The 21,245-nt window shown below is 38.4% G+C and overlaps 2 protein-coding genes across 8 annotated transcripts in view; one reads left to right on the top strand and one right to left on the bottom strand.

The window, feature by feature from the left end:
• Positions 1-317: 317 nt before the first annotated feature.
• On the top strand, positions 318-7,421 carry trim109 (tripartite motif containing 109). Of its 2 annotated transcripts, XM_046848374.1 has the most exons (12): positions 318-490; positions 773-864; positions 953-1,048; positions 1,254-1,487; positions 1,583-1,635; positions 1,715-1,827; positions 1,940-4,288; positions 4,634-4,729; positions 4,927-5,160; positions 5,267-5,358; positions 5,430-5,545; positions 6,201-7,421. In XM_046848374.1, the coding sequence occupies exons 7-12, from the start codon at positions 3,830-3,832 to the stop codon at positions 6,704-6,706; spliced, it is 1,503 nt and encodes a 500-aa protein (XP_046704330.1). In that variant the 5' UTR covers positions 318-490; positions 773-864; positions 953-1,048; positions 1,254-1,487; positions 1,583-1,635; positions 1,715-1,827; positions 1,940-3,829; the 3' UTR covers positions 6,707-7,421. The 2 variants fall into 2 exon arrangements, with proteins under 2 accessions (XP_046704330.1, XP_046704328.1); XM_046848372.1 differs by having other exon boundaries at positions 318-864.
• Positions 7,422-10,814: 3,393 nt separating this feature from the next.
• rusc1 (RUN and SH3 domain containing 1) overlaps positions 10,815-21,245 on the bottom strand; it is a 13,162-nt gene continuing 2,731 nt past the window's right edge. The window contains exons 1-10 of one of the 6 annotated variants that reach the window (XM_046847803.1): positions 19,095-19,277; positions 16,005-16,991; positions 15,181-15,300; positions 15,005-15,081; positions 14,438-14,612; positions 14,026-14,131; positions 13,865-13,911; positions 13,026-13,725; positions 12,024-12,188; positions 10,815-11,454 (exon numbers count right to left, since the gene is read on the bottom strand). In XM_046847803.1, the coding sequence (XP_046703759.1) occupies positions 11,289-11,454; positions 12,024-12,188; positions 13,026-13,725; positions 13,865-13,911; positions 14,026-14,131; positions 14,438-14,612; positions 15,005-15,081; positions 15,181-15,300; positions 16,005-16,991; positions 19,095-19,134 (2,583 nt within the window). In that variant the 5' untranslated portion in view covers positions 19,135-19,277 and the 3' untranslated portion in view covers positions 10,815-11,288. Of the gene's footprint in view, positions 11,455-12,023; positions 12,189-13,025; positions 13,726-13,864; positions 13,912-14,025; positions 14,132-14,437; positions 14,613-15,004; positions 15,082-15,180; positions 15,301-16,004; positions 16,992-18,248; positions 18,316-19,094 lie in introns of those variants that run through there. The other 5 variants (XM_046847804.1, XM_046847805.1, XM_046847806.1 and 2 more) reach the window with 5 other exon arrangements.

Genomic DNA, 21,245 nt, shown 5'->3' with positions numbered 1-21,245 from the left:
CAAACATTTCTAGGAAGGCACAAGATTGACAACAGCTGAAATTTTGTTGGCCATCAATCAACAAATCCCAGCTTATAAATTGAACCATTGCATTAGTCACATTTATTTTTTATACAATAGTTCCTCATTCCACTCAGATTGCCCTGTGTTTATATACAGGTTTACCCAGTTGTCCAGCTTCTACAATGTGAATTTAAAATAATTGTCACCTAAATAGACTCTAGGAATTTCTTAACAGCTTTTCCTGTAACTCAATTTAGAATCATTTATGAGGCGTTCTCACTTTCAGTTTGAAATACTTGTGCCATGGTGTTGTGCTGACAGTAAAGTTGTGTCGAGGCTTGTGCACCAGCTCTGATTTCCTTTACAGCTCCTGACTGCATGTGACTCAGATTGAGGATTACCAGCTCAACAATGGCTTCTGGCTTGTCTCATCAGATCCGCTGCCCTGTGTGTTGGAATGATTTAAAGGACCCGGTGTGTCTTCCATGTGAGCACTTCTACTGTAGAACATGTATTACTGAGTATGTGACCAGAAATGCTGCTGACCCTCGATGTCCTGAATGTCGCAACCCTTTTACTCGGTATGATATCAAAGTAAATCGAGTTTTAACAAATTTGGTGGATGCGGCCAAAGACCATCTGAGGGAACATCAAGCCTTAAAACAGTCAGTTACAACTGTCTCCACTGGAACCACACTTGCCCAAAACCAAGACATCACAGAAAACTGTATTTACCACATTGAGAAACTTAAGCTTTTCTGTGTGACAGATCAAAAACCAATTTGTGTTGTCTGCAAAGAGGAAGAGACACACCGGGGACATACTTTTAAAACACTGAATGATGCATTCCACTGCAAAAAGGTAAATTGAATAAGTTTAAACCATTTTTAAAGTGCCCAACTGCTTTTTGAATCATATATCTTGAAGAGCTGTCTAATACATTCTTTAGCAAAAGACATCTGAGGCTCTGGAAACTTTGCTCAGCGTAGAAGGCACACTGATTGGTTTGGTTAATGATCAGGCTGAAGAGATTCTGAAAACAATGGTAAGTGACATAACACTCTTCAGAGTGAAATTCAGGGAGTTTTTCCTTTCACTGGCTTGCTTATTAGGGATACACTTAACCTCTTAACCTCTTTATCTTTGCAAAGATGCTTTGGGACAATGTACATTGTTAAAAGCGCTATACAAATAAAACAGACTTTTAATTAAATGGCACTGAATTCAATTCAATTTAATTATATCTATAGGGGAAATCCAAAACACTGTCAGACCATATCTCTGACCAGTTTTTGAAGCTGCGCAAGTTCCTGGATGACAAAGAGAGAGAGCTGAAGAAAAAGCTAGAGGAGGAGGAAAATCAAATCCTGGGCATAATGGGAGTAAACATGTGTACAATGGAAGAAATGTTGTCAGATGTGGGAACAAAACAAGTAATAGTGAAGTCAGCTTTGGAAATGAAACAACCAAGCCAGTTCCTACAGGTTATTAATTTTTTAACTTAACAAATCTTTTAACTAGAAGTTATAATTTAAAGAGAATAAATCAGATTTATCACAATATATTTGTGTGTCTACAGTGGTGGAATGAGAATGGACGCTTTGTAAATAGGGAAATATTCTTATTCAAAACGTGAGTATCCTATAAAAAAAATGCACTGCACAATTTCAGCGAAAGGTGTCCAATAAAATTAACATGGAATGATTTCTAGGGACCCAACCCTGCAGGATGTTAGTGTTATACCTGACACCCTGTCTCTTGGTATCTATGAGACTTACCTGCAATTCTTTGTGTGGAAAGAGATGTTGAGATATATCCAGTCAGGTAGGTCGACAGACAAGCTGACTACCTATGTGTGGCATATCTTTTGAAATGCAAAAAATCCCTATGCTTATGTTGTTAGTTATCATAACCTCTTCTACTTTTTCCCAACAAGTGCCTCATCACCACACTGTGGAGGACAAAGGTGATCAAGGCATAAGCATTTCTCCCAGTGGACGCTCTATCCAGCCCAAGAAGGTTGGAAAAAGCCAAAAAAACAAACCCAGCTCACTTTGGTTAAAGGCAGAGTCGTCATTTTACGAAGGGAAACACTTCTGGGAGTTGGATGTGGGCAAAAACTGGACTGGGGTGTAGGAGTTTGTAGCTGTGAATCAGGAAAAATTGTCAATGACACAGTGCTTTGCTTCAACTTGGAATTTGGCTACCACATCCAGCAGACCCACAATACGGACAAAAGAACAGTTAATATAACATCAGGGGCTAGGAAGATAGGCGTCTACCTGGACTGTGAGAAAAATCAGGTCTCGTTCTACAATACTGACCAAATGGCTCTTATTGATACCAGAGTTTTGTCACAACCGTCACCCCATTCTCTCTGTCTCTCAGCGGGGCTTTACTTAGATGGAAAGAACAGCGATCCACTCACCATATTTTGGTATTAAGACATTATTTAACTTTAAAAGTTAAATTCAGCGTATAAAAATTAGGTATTGTTTATTAAACCTACTGTATAGCATACCACTGCTCAATTCTGATTGTTTAGGGTGTGTGCTTAAGTTCATATTACAGAGTCTGACAATAGTTACTCCCAGCAAATTAATATTCATTCGTGAACATACTGTACAAACAATTACTGATATGATTATGCATATTGCAAGTGTGAAAATATATTTAACATTGGCAAATGTAACTATTCAAACTAATTTCCTTTTAGGAGATTGTTATCATTTAATTATAAGATTATGCCATTAGCTTTTAGATGCTTTAATCTTTTGGTAGGCAATTTTGCTTTTTTTTTTGCTTTTTTTTACATGAACATTTCACAAAATTAAATGTAATTCTAAATTAGTAAAAGTTCAAACATCATTATAATTTTAATAATTAATAAAAAAGTTCCAATCACCAATTAAAAATATTTCACACCTAATAATTTAGTTTATGTGTACATTAAATGTTCAGTTTTGGATGTAAAATCAACTTGTACTGTATAATTGCTTTAATTTGTTTTTTAAATATTTAATGCACATTATTTTGTCAAATATATTACAATAAATTTGTATTTTGCCATAAAATATTCTCCTTAAAATAAATAAAGCAGTTTTAGGATTTTATTTAAGAAGGATTTAGTTGTAGAGTATGCACTTGCTAATTTTAGTACACGAGGACAACAAAGCTATGGACAGAACAGTGGCTCATCAGTGCTAGCACTTGCTATTTATGTGACAGTCCTGTCAGCTGTTGGATTTGTTCGTTATAGCCAGAACTCAAAGATGCTTTCCGCAACTTGCTTAAGCAATTTTTACTGTTGAATAAAAAGCATGAGGAAAAAAAACAAGGTTGGTTTGAAAATATATTGAACTGAACATGTACTGTATGTAGGAGTAATAGGAATTAATGTGAGCTGTTCATTTGTGTGATTGTATTGGCTAAGAAAGCATTACTATAACATTATTTGTAGAAGTCAATTGTACAGTAACCTGAGAGCACTCCCAGATTTTATTATTGCCCAGAGTTTAAAATGGGAGAATGCAGGCCAATGTCTGAAACATGTGCTTATACCCAAATATAGAATCCTGAGGGTAACATGTAGGGCGAGGAGGAGTGACAAACACATGCCCAGAAAAACCCTCCAGTCTCTGCTGAAGTCCAGTGTGATAGACATATGCTGTCAGAAATCTGATAGTCAGCAGCTGTTATTAGTAGCATCGAGTTGAGCTTGAATACAGTTTGTGGCTTTTAGAGGACACAAAAACTCAATATTTAACTGAAGAGTTATTTGGAGATAACTGAAAACAGAGAAGACCAACTGTAAACAGAAGCTGCTATGGATTCTCGGCTCTTCAAGCAGATTCAGTGTTCTGTGTGTTTGGGGGAATTTACAGACCCGGTGAGTCTGCTGTGTGACCATACATTCTGCAGGCAGTGTATCAGTAACCACTCACAGACCAGCAGCCGCTTACGTCTGTGTCCCGAATGCCGTCGACCATACACTATGTGGGACTTACGATCCAACCGTGTCCTCAGGAACATGGTTGATGCTGTGAGGGAACACCTCACGGAACAACAAACCATGACAGACAGGAACATAGCTATTGCAGGAGCCAACGGGCCAAGAGGAGGATTGGTCGTGGAGCCTGAGAAGCTAGTGTGCCCAGACCATGATGAGAGGCTCAAACTGTTCTGTGAGACGGATCAAAAACTGGTGTGTCTTATTTGTAGAGATGGTGATAAACACCAGGGGCACAAGTTTAAGCCGGTAGACGAGGCAGCACAACCCAAAAAGGTCAGTGGAAGAGACGAGAGTGTGAGAGTTGTCACTGTAAAAAATGTGTACTGTGGCTACTACAAGTGGGTATGTAGGAAATCACTAAAAAACAAACAGGAAATATTTGCAGGCTAATTTTTCAAAGGCTATATATATATATATATATATATATATATATATATATATATATATATATATATATATATATATATATATATACCCTAAGGAGCCTTGCTTTATAAAAGTATATTGATAGCCATTCTTAAATATAGTGTAGGTGTATGCTGTGTTGCCGCTAATAAAATGCTGTAGTTTTACCAAATATTTTTATGCATATATTAATCTACATTTCTTGCATTGTAGGAGATGCTAAAAGAACCCCTGGGCCTTTTAACAAAGGAAAACAAAGAGCTTGAAGAGCTAATTAAGAAGCAGACCAATGAAATCACAAAAACTGAGGTGAGATTAGCAACCACTAGAAATGTCTGCCTGACATTCACCATCTGGCCAGGATTTGATATTTAGCAGTCGCTAATGTCACTGAAAACTCTCAATGACTCTCTATTGGGTTGAGGAGCCTGCAGTAAACAAAAATGATGCAACATGGTGTAGCACCATGAAATAGTGACTTTTTTTTCCCCCTTTAATTTCTATAGGAGCGGTCCAAGCAGCTTTCAAATCAAATCTCTGCTCAGTTCCAGGAGATACACCAGTTTCTGAGAGAAAAGGAGCAAGAGGTGAAAGCACTGCTTGAGAAAGAAGAAAAGGTTCTGGTAGAGAAGATGCAGAAAAACAGAAATGACATAGAGGAGAAACTAAATGCTGGAAAAGAGCATGAAAAAGTATTAAAGTCTGTCATTGAGACTGACCGGTCTGATGGTTTTCTGCAGGTTTGTCCTGATTCAGTCTCTACAAATGAATTTATAGTTTTAGTGTTTATTGTAGTTACTTTTCTAAAATCTGCTATAGTTTGTGTAAAGCTCTGTTCTTTTGCAGTGGTGGACCGATCATGGCCAGGGTTTTGTTGAAGAGATGAGGGAAGTTGACAGTTGGTCTAAAAGGAATGAAAATGCTTCCCGGTCACCAGAGTATGTATTGGAAGTCATTATGCATCGTACATTGTTTTAGACATAAATTCTGATTTTGGTATTCACTGAAGGTATATGTCAAGGGTGAAGGGCATCAGTGTGACTGCGGAATCCCTGTTTCTTGGCCCTTATGAAACTCATCTGCAGTTCTTTGTTTGGAAGAAGATGCTTGGCTTCATTAAACCAGGTATCAATAATTACTATATATAACTTATTAGATACAACTATTTATGTTAGTATAGATCCACTTTGGCTAAAGTGTTTGTTGTCACCCAACCATCAAATCCATATGCAATTTTTTGACCATCCCATTCCAGATTCAATCCTCACTCTTACTTTTGTTGTTATAATAACCTTCACTCTTCTGGGAAGGATTTTCTATTAGATCATGACTGTGGGACTTTTTCTATTCAGCTACAATAGCATTAGTGAGGTCAGGCACTGATAAAGGTGAGAAGATCTGGGGTGCAATAAGTATTCCAGTTCATCCCCGAGATCTTAACTGGGGTTGAGGTCAGGGCTCTATGTTGATCATTTGGCAAATCATGGCCCTTACTTTGTGCACAGGGGTGTTGTCATGGTGGAACAAGTCTAGAGACAATAGTTTCAGTAAAGAGAAATTGTAATGCTACATCCGAAGGCATTTTTATGGTTTCTCACTTCTCTGGTTTCAACATTCTGTTTTGGGAAAAAGTACATATCAGTGTGTCCACAATTGTTTGGCCAGATAGACATTGCTTAAGTTTTCCAATGTGTAGGATATATTAAAGAAAAATATTATGGGGGAAATGTAAATCATAAATGTACACAACAACATTTTTATGCTGTAATTCTTTTCACAGTGCCTGATCGTAATGTAATATCTGACTGCCATGACCCATATTTGAGGGTTTCCTCTGACGGCCGCAGTGTGACTCGCACAGACAAGAAGGGAATTTTCTATCGTCAGAAAGACTACAGACCACTGGCCAGAACCCACAAGTCATTTCAGTCTGGGCAGCATTACTGGGAGGTGGACGTGGGGGAAAAAATTGATTGGAGTGTGGGTGTCGATGGCGGTTGTATAAGCAATTTAAATAAGAACACAAGGTTTCAGCTAAAACATAACCAAGGCTACTCTGTGAAAGAGAATAGCATAGAGACTGATAAGGAGCTGACGGTAAAGCCACGGACAATAGGGCTGTACTTGGACTGTGACAGGCATCAGGTTTGTTTCTATAATGCTGATGATATGACTTTATTACATACATCTGATTATTTGTCTTTCACTCCTTATTCGCTGAGTCTGTCGCCTGGGGGTTACCTAAAGGGAAGAAATGCTGACCCAATGACAGTGTGCTGGAATTGAGCAAATGCATGAAAAAAGCATATGCTTCTAGTGCACAGATAATATACATTATGACATTTTATCATTATGACAGGTGAAGTAAAAAACACTGAATATCTCTTCATCGTGGCACCTGTTAGTGAATGGAATATATTAGGCAGCAAGTGCAAATCTTTCCTTAAAGTTGATGTGTTAGAAGCAGGAAAAATGGGCAAGCGTAAGGATTTGAGGGTGTTTGACAAGGGCCAACGTGTGAAGGCTAGACTACTGGGGCAGAGCATCTCCAAAACTGCAGCTCTTGTGGGCTGTTCCTTGTTTGCAGTGGTCAGTATCTATCAAAATGGTCCAAGGAAAGTGAGAAACTGATAAACAGTGGTGAACTGGCGACTGAGTGGCCGAGACTCATTGATGCATGTAAGGAGTGAACGCTGGCCTGTGTGTTCCGATCCAAAAGATGAGCTTCTGTAGCTTAAATTGCTGAAGACGTTAACGCTGGTTCTGGTAGAAAGGTGTCAGATTACATCACAGTTTGTTGCATATGGGGCTGCGAAGCCACAGACCAGTCAATATTAGGCAGTTTGTCATAACGTTATGCCTGATCAGTATGACTATATTTATGGAGGTTGTATGATTGATGAATTATGCAAGATATAGTAAGCCTTTCATGGGGCATACAAATGACTATGACTTGCTAAAAATAGCGTATGCTTTGCCTATGATAAAGCTAACTGTTTAAGGTTGATACGATATGAAATTCAATCAAAAAAATTCATTTTTTTTTTTTTTTTACCATTTCTATTGTTTTTCCTTTCTTGTAATTATTAAAAAAATACAATTGTATATCGTCTGCATTGTGTATTTCTATGTGTATTGTAAGTTTGATCCATTCTTTGAGCTTTAGAGAGAATCTAAAACAGATTTGCCACGTCACTAAGATCCAGGGTCTGTAGTTCAATCCTAAACTCAAGTTACTGTCTATGTACCGAAACCTCTACATGGGTTTCCTTCGATGTCTTAAAATGTCACTTCCTAAAACATGTTTGTGGTTAGTAGAATTCTCTAAATTGTTTCCAAGTGTGAATTGTGTCTCTTCAGGGAGAAAGAGAGAGAGCGAGAGAGAGAGAGAGAGAGAGAGCGAAAGAGAGAGAGGAGAGAGAGAGAGAGAGAGAGAGAGAGAGAGAGAGAGAGAGAGAGAGAGAGAGAGAGAGAGAAAGAGACTACTGACCAGCTAATGCACCCTGAATACTTCAGAGAACATTGGCATAATAAAGGCTTTCCATGGTCTTCTCTGTTTTCCCATTAGAGCATAACTTGTGTTGTTTTATGTTACTATACTTGCAAGCCACAACAAACGATGTTCTCGTATTTAACTCACTTATCAAAAATGTGAAATATGTATTCAATATTAAATTAGATACAGAACTGTCCCATATTTGGTTTCATGCTGTTTTAAGGTCAAGATCAACGATTGAGTATTTCCACTGCATAAGCCACAGCAACTCCTGAGTAAAAGCTTTCAGAGGTGGGAAATGAGCCAATAACATGTGGAGCTTTAAAGTGACCTTAGCCCATAATACTCAGCATGGCTCCAGCAATGAAGAATGCCAGACTAAGAATATCTGGATACACACTGCCCTCTCATGGTTACAATTGCAAACGCCAGAAATGAAAAGAGAACAAATTAAGAGGTAAATTTCATGTCAGAAAGTTTGAAAACTTTTGCCTTTGAGAGCGACAGATTGCATTTATGTATTTAGTTGTTTTTTTTTTAATTATAAAGTTTACAATATACCAAATATAAAATCATTAAAGCTATTATTTATTATTTTTAAAACCTATTTCAGGCCTTACATAATTCTTATTCTATATCAAGCTCTACTTTTAGCTTGATATGAGTAAAAATGGTTAGAAATAGGATTCATAATATTTTGTCAGGAAACACCAGCTATTTCACTATATTTAAAATATGTATTTTTAGATGCCAAGATATCCTTTTCTGCAATGCTTTCCAATTTGTACTGCAGTGGAGGGGTTACATTTTTTATGTTCCTTAATCAGTGTCCTCTCTTTAATCTCTAATCTGTTTGAGATTTATGTCTTGGCTTTGTCTGTAATATATAAAATGTGTTGCTTTCTCATAATTACTGCCTGAATTGCACCAGGTTTACCTTGAAGATTTTTTTCCTCCATTTACACCTATATAAAAAGTATGATTCACTTTCCTTTCCTTTCCCTTTCCACCATGGTCACTTTGTCATTAGGCGTGACTCATACCTGCTCCTGAAAAAAATTCCCTTGAAACAAATCACAAAAACACATTTGTTGGCTTTAATAGTTTATTTGGGTATATTTACAAACACCCACATGCAAGCAATTGGTTGACTACTGAATGACGTTAATCGAACGGGGTACTATGTATTTGAAGTGTGCTACTAGCGGCGGGCTATATCACACACAGCTACGCAACCCACTGCCACACTAACGCATACATACGCATTTACACGCCACAGAAGATAGATAGAGAGATAGACAAAAAAAAAAAAAAAAAAAGATACAGCAGCCAAATCATTAAGAACAAAAACAATACACAATATTGTCCAGTACATCTATTGTTCCAACAAAACGGAGGCTTTATCTCACAAGTTAAATGTACTACAAATAAAAAAGAAAAAAAAGAGAGAAATTCCTGAAAAGTTCCATACATCATTGAAATGTTGCCATTGAGGTAAGAATGAAAAAAAAAAAAAAAGCCTATGGATGTCACTAAAACAAAATTTAGCCTTGAACTTACTATAGCTGTAACAACACAACATCAAAGATATTCACATCTAAGCTGTTATTCTGGGAAGCTTAATTTATAATATCACACATTTAACCTTAAGTTTTTAAATGGAAAGAAAGTGCAGAAATGCAAAGTGACATATGCTGAAATATGTCAAGCCTACGTCGCTTGCTAAAACAATAGAAACGAGCTGTTCTGCTGAAATGCCTATATAACGGAGATTTGGCAAAGGTGGAGCATGTTTATGTTACCAGGTGACTGCAGTGCTGTAAATACTCAGCGTTTTCCAATGAGGCGGGTTATGTGTGCAGCCCACGGCTTTGCGGCCTTAAACTGGCGCAGTCCTACTGATCGTCTGTTGGTGTGATGAAGCTGCGGCCCATGCAAACTGGCATGTCAATGCAGGCACAGATGGCGAGGGAACGCCATCAATCAGCAGTGCTTTATGCATCAGCCAGTGTGCAAGCAACTGATTTTTTTCTTAGTTTCCTTAATCCCCCTACTCAAACATGCTTGCTTTGCTCAGCTCAAATGAATTGCTCGCTTTCAAACATTATCTGTGCTTATACTGTAGGTAAGCAGTTTAGTTCAAATCCAAATGCAGCAATATTTAGTACATAGAAGTCACTGTAGGACTGTTTAAATGTACTCACATCAAACACAATACAGCCATCTTGTTGCTGAGTCTGATAAATATATTGTTTACTTCGATATATGTTCATGCAACTCCATTCAAGGCATTCACACATGGATAAAAAAAAAAAATAATAGAGTTATGCGATCAATCAAATACGGTTACTCCAGTGACGAGTCTTGTGAATGAATAGTACAGTACAGTATATGCATAGTCAGTGATAAAATCTTCTAATCACACTATTCAGTACACTGTGGGAAATAAATAACAAGTAAAAACGATCAGTGCACTAGCACACGAGTACTCTATTGCCACTAGTCAGAGCAACAACATCAATCATAGCAGTAGTCTTACGTGATCAGGCTTTTTAATAGTGACAGGGTGATGACACTGAATCTGAATAAATATATCAGACAAAATTATTTCTAACCACAGATTAAAATCTAGCCTAAAGCAGAATCAATGACTACAACATATCTTGGTCTGGACTTAATCATTGTCTGAAAATCCATAAAGTAACCACTTTTTCCTGGTGTTTTGGAGTCAATAATGAAATTCCTGAACAGTTTTAATCTACATGATTGAAATTAATGTGAAAACAAGTAATCAGAGAGCGTTCAAGGAGGTCCTTTACCAATATACACCAAAAAAAAACCAAAAAAAAACAGATGTCATTTTGAGTAACCACACAATATATATATATATATATATATATATATATATATATATATATGCTTTCTTTTACAATCCATTAGCAAGCTTGATATTTGGAATACGCTGTATATTATAAATGGGATAATTCATAACTCAGGATGATTCCAGCATGTTCATCATACACAATGACTTGTTTTTTTTTTTTTTTCCACTGTTCATGTCTATCTGCCTATCTATCATGACCAAATTAAATGAATATTTAAATTCGATTATTCTGCTAAATTTGCTATATTTATATATATTTATGTAAATGCATCATCATTTATACATTATCATGTATGCTAAGATGAATGCTAGAGGAAAAACACGAAACATCACACATGTTGGGATGAGCTTTTCCTGCACAGCCCCTAATAACAATTAGGAGTTAGGATATGAATTAAATATCAATGTATACACTGTTCTCTTTTTAACATAATAATCCATGGTACGTAATAACTTCACTTCAACTCACACGATCATCCAAGCCGGAATCACATGATAAGTGATGCATAACTAATAGGAACAAGGCCCTCCTTGTCACCTTGGCGACAGCGAATCCAGTCTTGGTCCACGCTTCCAAGAATTAAGAGCTCATCCCCCTTTCTGAAGCTCAGCTCTGCTCCTGTACCCCTGTGATCACACAGAGTTCTGACCATCCTGCAGACCAATCATAAGTTTTTCATCAGAAACAGTCGTTTGCATTAGATCTTGCTCAAATGCCAAACTTCAAGGAAGCGTGGTAGTAATTTAGGCCAAAAATGTAAATGCCTACGACTAGCACTCTTGAATATTAAGCCTCTTTACAGACTTTTAACAGAAAGCATTGAAGTAAGAGCTATTTCTGAATGCAAAACAGTGTTCACATCCCAGTAATACTGCCGCTTAATGTATCGCTATGGACAGGATTAATTACTTTTCATGTTAAAAGTGAACGTGTGTATCCTAATCAAATATGACTAAAAACTGCAGATGGAAATGACAAAGCCTAAAGATATGCTTATTGTGTTTCTGTGTCTGCTTTGCATTTGTCTGAGGCAAATTCTTTAGTTCAGTCCACTTCAAGCTCTATATGTATGTACGGTACATTTACATATATGGTATATGTATATAAAAATCCATTGGATGAGTGGAAATGTTATCAGGATTATGCCACACTAAGGCATGTGAAAAAGCACAGCCAGTGCTAACCTTATTAGAAATGCTAAAGCATCACCTTAACACATTACCTCAGAGGTTTCAGCTGGTTACCAGTTCCTTCACTCTCATCATTTTTGCTGCTCTCCCTTTCCACTTGTGTTTGAGGCTCAAACTTCTCAGGCAAAAAGGTCTGGCCTGTGCTTGATATACGGGACAAGACTGTAATACCAGGATTCAGCCAGTGAGAAGGACGCCTGAAAGTTATAAGAACAAAATTAATTTTGAAATATAGTTAAGTGCAGTGTGCTTAATTTTCACAAAGGACACAGCTCGTAAAAAAAAAACAACACAAAAACCTTATAACTAATGATGAACATCTTACAAATACTGTATTCATTTCTACCAGTGATGTTTGGAATTTTTAAGTTAGACTGCCTATTTATACATTTTCAGAGAGCTAGACGTAATGGTATATATTCATTTGCTCCTTCTAATACATTCACAGCATTTTGGCAGACGCCCTAATACAGAGCGACTTACATTTATCTCATTGATACAATTGAGCAGTTATAGGGTTAAGGGCTTTGCTTATGGGTCCAGGAGTAGCAGCCTGGTGTGGTTGGGATTTGAACTCACAAACTTCTGATCCAAAGTCCAATCCTTAACCACTTAGTTACCACCTCCCCATAATAGCCTATGTTTAATGTACACAGAATAACCCTAACCCTAACCCTAACCCTACTGATGAACATATTAAACCTGAATAAAACTGTTGATATGTGAAAAATATTTTAATCCATTTATAATTATATTTAATGTTGTGGAACGTAGGCTAAACAAATTAGTTCCTGTTATCTTTTGTGCGTTAACTTTGCAGATATTCTACAAGATTCAATGTAACTGGGTTTTTTTTGTAAATGCAACTGTTACTTTTAAAAATATGGAATATAATCACAAGACTAGTACCTATATTATTATTTCAATGTTTTCAATCAAACTGCCTTCATCTCTGTATGTATTTTTGCTCTATACAATAAATAATGTCATACTCTTTACATTTTTTAAAAAGAGTTTACACAGGTCTAGCTCACCGTTTTGTTGGTGGGTTGTTGGGGCTTTTGGATGCTCCAAACAATCTGCCCAAACCCCAAGAAACTGTACCACCCTCACCAGCCTGAAGCTCCTGGCCTGGGCTCTTCGGACAATCAGAATTTGAGTGTGTATCCACTATGGCATGATCTTTGGCCTGCTCTGACCAGCTAGTGGGTGTCAAACCACTCCAGTTCTGCCCTAAACGCTCACCCCAGCGTATCACAGCCCCCCAGCTTTGATGAAGAGCCTGGCCTGCCTGCTGGCTGAAGCTATTCGCACTCCAGATGCTAGGTGGGGTTATTATTTCCTTCTCTTGCAGCCATTGCAGCTGGGGACTGGTTTCTCCCTTACCAATTCCTGATATTGGCCTACAGTAGGCAGGATCTGGATTGAATGTGCTTGTGGGACTGAAACTGTGGCTGGCTGCTTTGGGATCGGTAAAGCCTTGCTTGGAAACATTCTTCAGATGTTGTCCATTGCTCTGAGGCTGATCAGGACTGGATGACTGTGGGTTACGACTGGGTGGGCTAAGTGCAGGGGACAGTGGGTCGAAGTGGTGGTGCTGGAACAGTAGGTCGAGGTTGAAGGTCAGGAGTGAGAGAGGCTGTAGCATGAGGAGAAGCTCTTCAAAGAGAGGCTTGCAAAAAGTGTCAGAAAGGAGCATAAAGGATGTTGGCCAGTAATATGTTTCCAGGACATCTGAAAGTGCAAAGAAAAGAAGCAGGATTTAATGTTTTGAGGATAAATAACAATACAGACACAATAGTGCCATATTGACAGAAAATATACAGAAGCAGGAGCCAACAACTAAAACATAGCTGTTACCAATTCGACTCACCATGGCAGGTCTGTAAGTGGGAGAGCCAGTAATCAAGGCGCTTGATACTGCAAGAGGAAGACGAAAATAGAGATGATGAAAGAAGATACATTTAGCCTGAATGCTTGACAATAAAAATAGAAAAGTAGAGAAAATAGCTAAAAATAACAAATCTTGCTTACTTGAGAAGGCCGAATAGGAAGGCATTAAACCTGTGCCGGCTTTGCTTGATCTGTGGAAGTGCAGCTACTTTAGCCTGTAAGCTGTACAAAGCCTGGGTATTTGAGCCTGGAGGACCCCCGAGAAAAACAAGACAGTTAACTCTTTGTTAAACCATTTAACAGTTGCCTCACACAACTGTGAATAAATAAACTCTGTTTACTTCACTGCCCCTGGATAACGCTGCTTAACAAGATATTATGCAGGAGAAGAAATGTAAGATGGGAGGGGGTATTGGATGATGCAGGATGAAAAATAAGGGGGATGACAGATGGGTGATTCAACACTGCAGGGATTTACAGTGCCAGGAAAACAGAGATGTGTGCACATAGAAACAGAGAAATAGAGCAGAAAAGAAATAAAATCTATTTGTACCTGGTTTGGTGGAGGCCTGAACCAATCCCCAGGGTGAATTTGGTCTTCTGCCTGTGATGAGATCACTCTGATAGGGCTTGAGTCCGTCACAGAGAAGCCCGTACAGAGCCGGGCAAAGGCACTGCAACACCAGTCGGCCCAAAGTGGGGTTTACATTACTGTCTCCAGAGAGAGCCTGGTTAGAGAGAAATGAAAGAAACAAAAGCAGGCAACGCGGTAGTGGAGGATCAAAGAAGAGAAAAAACATAAGGACGTAGGATGTTTGGATGTAAATGAGGAGAAGAGAAAATAGAAGAAAGGAAGCAGGAATAAAAAAAATAAAAAAAAACAAAGGCACGGAGCATGGAGTTAGTGAAAGTACCCTTAAGCACAGATGAGCATTGAAATACATTATCTACTGAGTGAACCAGGACAAATAAAAACAATTGCTCATGTGTAAGCCATATGCAGAAAAAGACATAACAAAATAATAAAAAAAAGAAATATAAAGCATAATTGACGTAGAAACAGTATTTATTCTGTAATTTCACCTATAGTAATGAGACACAGTTACAGCTTGCAACCGACCTTCTGCACAAGAGTCCTAGAAGAGCTGAACTGAGCCAGAATAGCCTCCACTGCCACATTGACAGCACTGAGAAGAGCTGAAAACAAAACAAACAATATCCTCAAGTTTGCTTACAGCATTAAATCATCCTTGTAGTTCAAGATATCGCTTCTATATACAGGCAAGTTCAAAGTACCTCGTTTATCCTGCAGGCAAAGAGGGGACAGTACACCACCAACATGTGGGGGCTTCTCATCGTCGCCCATCCAGGCCCCTGCTTTTGCAGCAGAACCAGCAAAAGACAGGCTACACACAGCTAAAACATGTAAACAGAAAACAATAAACTTGTCTACTAAAACACTACACTTATATCAGTTCTTTACACTAAAATCAACCTTAAAATACCTATTAAAGAGGTTTATAGTGGTTATATAAACAAGTACACTTAGTATTTATACAGATATTAGTTTTATTTAGAAATAATTTTCTTGTAGATTTTAAATGTAAGACAAAGTTGTTGTTTTTTACCTGAACACACATTTATATTATTTATTCTATATGCATGCATTTAAATTTGAATGTTACCATCACCAGTACGCATGCATGGTTAAAGACCAACAAAAATCCTTCATTTATTTAAGCAAGGAATAAATGATAGGTGATTTTAATTTAAAATAAATTAAGAGTAATAATATATACAACGTAAAGTAACAATCACAACAATCATTAATAATGGCCACATACATGTTTCATACCTGACAGTTTAAAGCAGCTAATAAAATACTAAAACACTAAAGCAGACTTTAAAAAAAGCTCATGCACTTCATCCATGCAAGTAAAACCTCACATAAAGACACTGGCAGCATGACAGTTTCAGCCTGAGACACAAATACATTCACTGATACAAAAAACATAGCAAGTGCTAATAGGAATAGAGAAACAAAATAATGTAAAAAAAAACAATTATAAACAATGGGCGATAAAGAAAAGAGGAATCAGAAAGATGTAATGATCTCTTACTCAGCGAGAGCGGTGAAACATTCTGCTTAGATTGGAGTTTGGGGGCCACTGGCTCCCTGAGAGGAGCTGGAGCTCGAGGGGTGTACAAGTAGGGGTAATAAAGCGGGGCAGCAAGAGCAGGCAGTGTGTGACTGCGAGGGAACAGGGGCGAACAGAGACCGGACATGCTGACCCCTGGAGAAGGAGGCCCAGCCCTATGCGGGGGTGAAATTGCTCCTACAGGGGATAAACGTGGGGGAGCCCCTTTATGCAAAGGGCAATTTTTGGGATGATAGAGGAAGAAGGTAGGGAATTGCGAGCTGTGGGATTTTTCCTCCAACTTTTTCTGGTCACTCAATTTATTGCTAACTGTACCTGGAACACTGGCCTCATCACAGCCAAATATGGAATTCACATCTTCGTTGGTGTTTTTGGAACCATCAGTCAGTTTGCTGAGCTTTTCTGCGTTTACATACCGTATCATGTCAATATTTTTGTATGGAGTTGTATTGCCTTCAGCATATGTACTTGTTGATGACTCATTCATGGTCTTCATTCTGTGTTTGTCACCACAGTAGAGTGAATCCACATTACATTTTGGATCTAAATGATTCTCATAAAATGAATCAAAGTTGCTCACAGATTCTGTTCGATAGTACCAGCTCTTATTTTTAATGGCATCAGAGTATTGATACAAAGAATCCATTAAGCTTTCTGAATTACTATTACCATTGCCACTAGAGGGATTTGCACGATTACAGAAAAATTCTGCATGTTTTTCTAAGACAGGGCCGAAGAGTGAGTCAGTGTAATCTGTAACAGACTCAGAAGTGGGATTTATATGACACAAAGGGTCTCTGGGCTGTTCCTGAAGAGACTGAGCTTTTGTCTGATTCCTATAAAAGTCTGAACGGTAAAAGAGGGGTGCCTGGGATGGAGAGTTAGAATGCAGGTAATAAGGTGAGGGCAATGTGCTAGGCAAGGCTAAAGACAGGGGAGGTGAGGACACTGTTATAAAGCATTGGGCAAAAACAGAAACATTACAAAACAGCAAGATGAGCAAAGCAATGGTGGAATGGTCCAGTTATATCAGAAGCAAAGATGTTCACAGAAAAGAGTGAAGCAGTAAAAGAGGAAATGATTTAATAAGCACATAGCAAAGAGACAGGGAAAAAGAGAGAGAATGGAAAGAATGTTAATAGAGTCATTCTGAAAGAACAACAACTGCTAATGTCAAAAACCTGAAAGCAGCCTGGAGAAGATACACACAATTACAGCATGCTTACACAAATTCATATTCATAAATGACACATTGGAGCATTGCGAATCAGATCACACACTACTGATCATAACTAGATACTAAAGTTCAAAACAGACGCATATAATAGCATTAAACATTTTATTTTTTTAAACATTACAACAGTGCCCCCAAGCAAAATCTTTTGATCTAGAATTTTGTCCAAAATTTCAATGACCTCAAGACACATAAAGTCATTATTTTCAAATGTTCTAATGAACATCAGCCACACTGTTTATTACTGAAACAGAAGAAATGAAGTTGAGATTCAGCCAAACTCAAATCAGAGACATTAATTCATTTTTATTTAAATTGACGTACCTCTGAAATGAAAGACTTACAGTCATCTATTTATATAACCTTTTTTTAAAAAAAACAACAAAAAAAACAAAAAAAACCCACAAGTTCCATTTTAAGATAACATCTTTGTGAAACTGTTATAGTATACATAACCACACCCAGTGTCATCTCACTTTCCTGTAAAACTATTGCTCCAATAACATGGCACATTTACAAGGTAATCTGTAACATTATTGGTCTGATTAAGTCTCATGTGTTTTTGACATTAGGCCCTGAAAGGGTAAATGACATTAATAAACAGGTCTAGGATCAGATTTGACCAGCTTTAGAAACACTTATTAACAGTTAAGATGGTGAAAACCAAAGCTACTCATTAATAAGCATTTTACCCTATTTCCTATCAAAATGAATTGAATTTAGAAAATGAATTTAGGTGGGTCTGTGTACTGTCTGGTGGTCTGTAGATATTGTTAGAATTGGAGTCTGCTCTTTCTAATGACCCTTTGAATTTTCAGTCAGAATGTGAAACAAGTCCTAATCCTGATCATTTCGTTTCATAATTACAGTATCCAGTGTGCAAATAGATTGCGTCTCTCAAAGAGAAAAGCAACCTACTGTAAATGTCATTTACACTGCCAACAATTTAGAGAAAACCACGGTGAACTTACTAGTTGCTAACTTCAAGTTTCATTTCCTGTTGTGCTACAGCAGCACTGTCACTGTGCTCTTATTGGTGGTGAAGTCTATGACCTGCCCTCCTACCTCTTAAAGGTACATGAACATCTGTCTACAGTACCACAAATACATAAACCTGATTTACTTTTCTTTTTCAAAATAGATATAGATAAGTTAGATCCATGGTGCTAGCCTCTAGTCCTGGGTTTTTTCAATTCTCTACCCCATTAAATTACCAAGTCCTTCAATACAATTCTCATAACATTTAACAAAATACATAAACTGAGGTCAAATCTATGAACAGTACAATTAATCATCTATCTATCTATCTATCTATCTATCTATCTATCTATCTATCTATCTATCTATCTATCTATCTATCTATCTATCTATCTATCTGTCTGTCTGTCTGTCAGAGTGCATATTTGTGAGTGTATTAGGGAAAGAGAGTGAGAGAGTGAGAGAGAGAGAGAGAGAGAGAGAGAGAGAGAGAGAGAGAGAGAGAGAGAGAGAGAGATGGGGTAGCTATCGACCTGCAGAGCAAATAAATAATTTAATAACCTGAAATGACATCACAGGAAACAACAGAGGACAGTAGAGATTTCTTCAGAGATTTTATCAGGTACCCTTCATATAAGCTATTATTTATATAACTGCCCTTATCATGTGATTGTTACTCAGTGGCTTTTTTTATCCTGACTCATCATTATTCATTTCCCAATAAGATCATGTTCCCGTATGCCACTAGTGCACTGTTTTTTTTTTTACTCTTTTTTTCATATTAACACTCATGTTAAAATGTAAAATAACCAGAAAGTAATGAATGTTGTGTAACTCACATCTTGTTCGTGAATCCCATGGTTGGCCACCATCTGCCATTCCCTCACCTCTGTCTCTCTCATGTCTTTGTCCTTTGTCTTGTTGTCCTCTCTGTTTCTGTCACCAATAAAGTTGTACTGGAGGTTTTCATGAGTTGACCCACTAATTTGTTGCGTAGAGACAGGTTCCAGAGTGCCATTTTCCTGAATATTCAAGTGGCGTATTTCCCTAAATAGAGCTAATGAGGCAGGTGTGGGTGGTGGCTGGAGAAATGCGGCCTTTGCTTGAGAAGTGTACTCCCACTGGGTGCCATCCCCATCAACCTTCTCTCTCCTCCATTTAAGGTTATACAAGAAATCTGGATCAGGGGTAATGACAGTTGGATCAGGTTCTTTTTGGATTTGAGTTAGTAGGGAAGCCTGTTTACCTCTGTTGCGCAGTTCCTTAAATGTAGTGATTTTTGGAACAGAGCTGGATTTTTGGGATGTGGCATTAGTGGATGGTTTTCTCGCTTCTAGATGCGGCGTCTCTGTGTCTGGAGTAAAAGCTATCAACCAATCAAATCTATCTGGACGAGATGAATTAGCAGGAATAGCACATGGCTTTACAGGAGGAAGTTCTGGTGGTTTGGGCAATATTTTTGGCCGTGGGGGTAAAGGTCGTGGAGGGGGAGGGGGAGGAGGGGAATCAGGAATTACTGAGGCATAATCGTACGTGCCAAAGCTTGAATTAGTGAACTGTTTGTTGCTAATGGATGTGCTGTAATATGAGTCAGTAGTCAAGCTGGAATTATCCCTCAAGCCACAGTTGCAGCTAGAGTTACTACTGCCTTCATTCTGCTGGTACCGGTTCACCATCTCTGTGAAAGACGTTGTCCTGAATGTGTCCTCGCATTCTTCTTTTTTTCCATCTATGAGTATGTCCTCTTTCTCAAGCTTATTGCTTTCTCTCAGCTCCTTCCAGGTAAAAATTTTCCCCCTGTTCACATCCTCTCCCTTCTCTTTGTTTGTCTCACGGACACAAATATCTTTGATGTTTAAAGTATCAGATATTGTATCTTCTTCCAAAACCCCATCAACACAGACCCCCAACTCAGGGCTAAGCCTTAGCAACTCAGCCTGGGTAATCCCTGCCAGTGCTAGCAGCTTCCGTATCTCTACATCCAGGGCATGGAATGATGGAGGAGGTGGGAGCAATGGTGGTGGTGGAATTGCAGGAGGAGAGGGCAAAGCTGGTGGAGGTGGTAGAGGTGGAGGTCTAGAAGTTGGAGCAGGAAGAGACTGAGGTGTCTTCTGTCTTTCAAGCTCAGCAAGCCTCTGAGCTTCCAGACGGGCTTTATGCCGCCTTCTGGGAGGTGGAATAGGTGGAGTGGTTAAAGAGAGTGTAGGTGAATCGGTGTACAGGGTGAAATAAGGAACAGGCTGTGATGGTGGTGGAGGCAATGCAGGGGGTTTTGACACCGAAGATGAAGTTTGGGAAACTGAGAGACTGACAGTTTTAGCTGGAGAGGAAGTAGAGGAAACTGAAGGTGTATTTCCACTGATGTTCATATATGTGTGCATTTCTGAGTGGGCACTGACATGTCTTGCTGGAGGTTTGGGTGGACGGGGAGGAGGATTCGCAGGTGATGATGCAAGGGAATCTGGAATAGGAGGTTCATCAAGGTCAGATGGGGCTGTCATATCTACCCCAGCATCACTGTATTCTTGGGATTCACACGATCTGCCACTTTTATAAAGCTTCCAAGAAATGTCAATATTGCCCATGTCATCAAGTACACCAGAAATATCTTCATCAGAAAATTCCAATCCAGCTTCTTGTAGTCTTTCCAGATGCATAAGTCTTATCTGTTTGTTGACTTTTTCAAGTCTTTCTTGGTGCACTAGCCTATATCTTAGCTCCACATCATCCTTGAGCTCCCAATGTGCTAGTTGAACAATTTGATAAAAGTGATCCACTTTGCCTAATTCATCAACAGAGTCCAAAAAGTTTAAAAGATCTACTTTAATGCCCTTTTCTTTCTTAGGTACCTTGCCCTCCATAAACTCTGAAGAAGGGGATGGGGGAGCTGATGGATATCCCTCATCAGGTGAGCATGGAGATGGTGATCTCACTGAAGTGCTGAGGTCCAGCGGAAGAGAGCAGTATGGAAAAACAGTGGAGTGGGATGC

The sequence above is a fragment of the Silurus meridionalis genome, chromosome 4, assembly GCF_014805685.1.
Source record: "Silurus meridionalis isolate SWU-2019-XX chromosome 4, ASM1480568v1, whole genome shotgun sequence".
Classification (NCBI taxonomy): Eukaryota; Metazoa; Chordata; class Actinopteri; order Siluriformes; family Siluridae; genus Silurus; species Silurus meridionalis.
The sequence above is the reverse complement of the archived record's forward strand: the minus strand, read 5'-3'. Positions and strand labels throughout refer to the sequence as shown.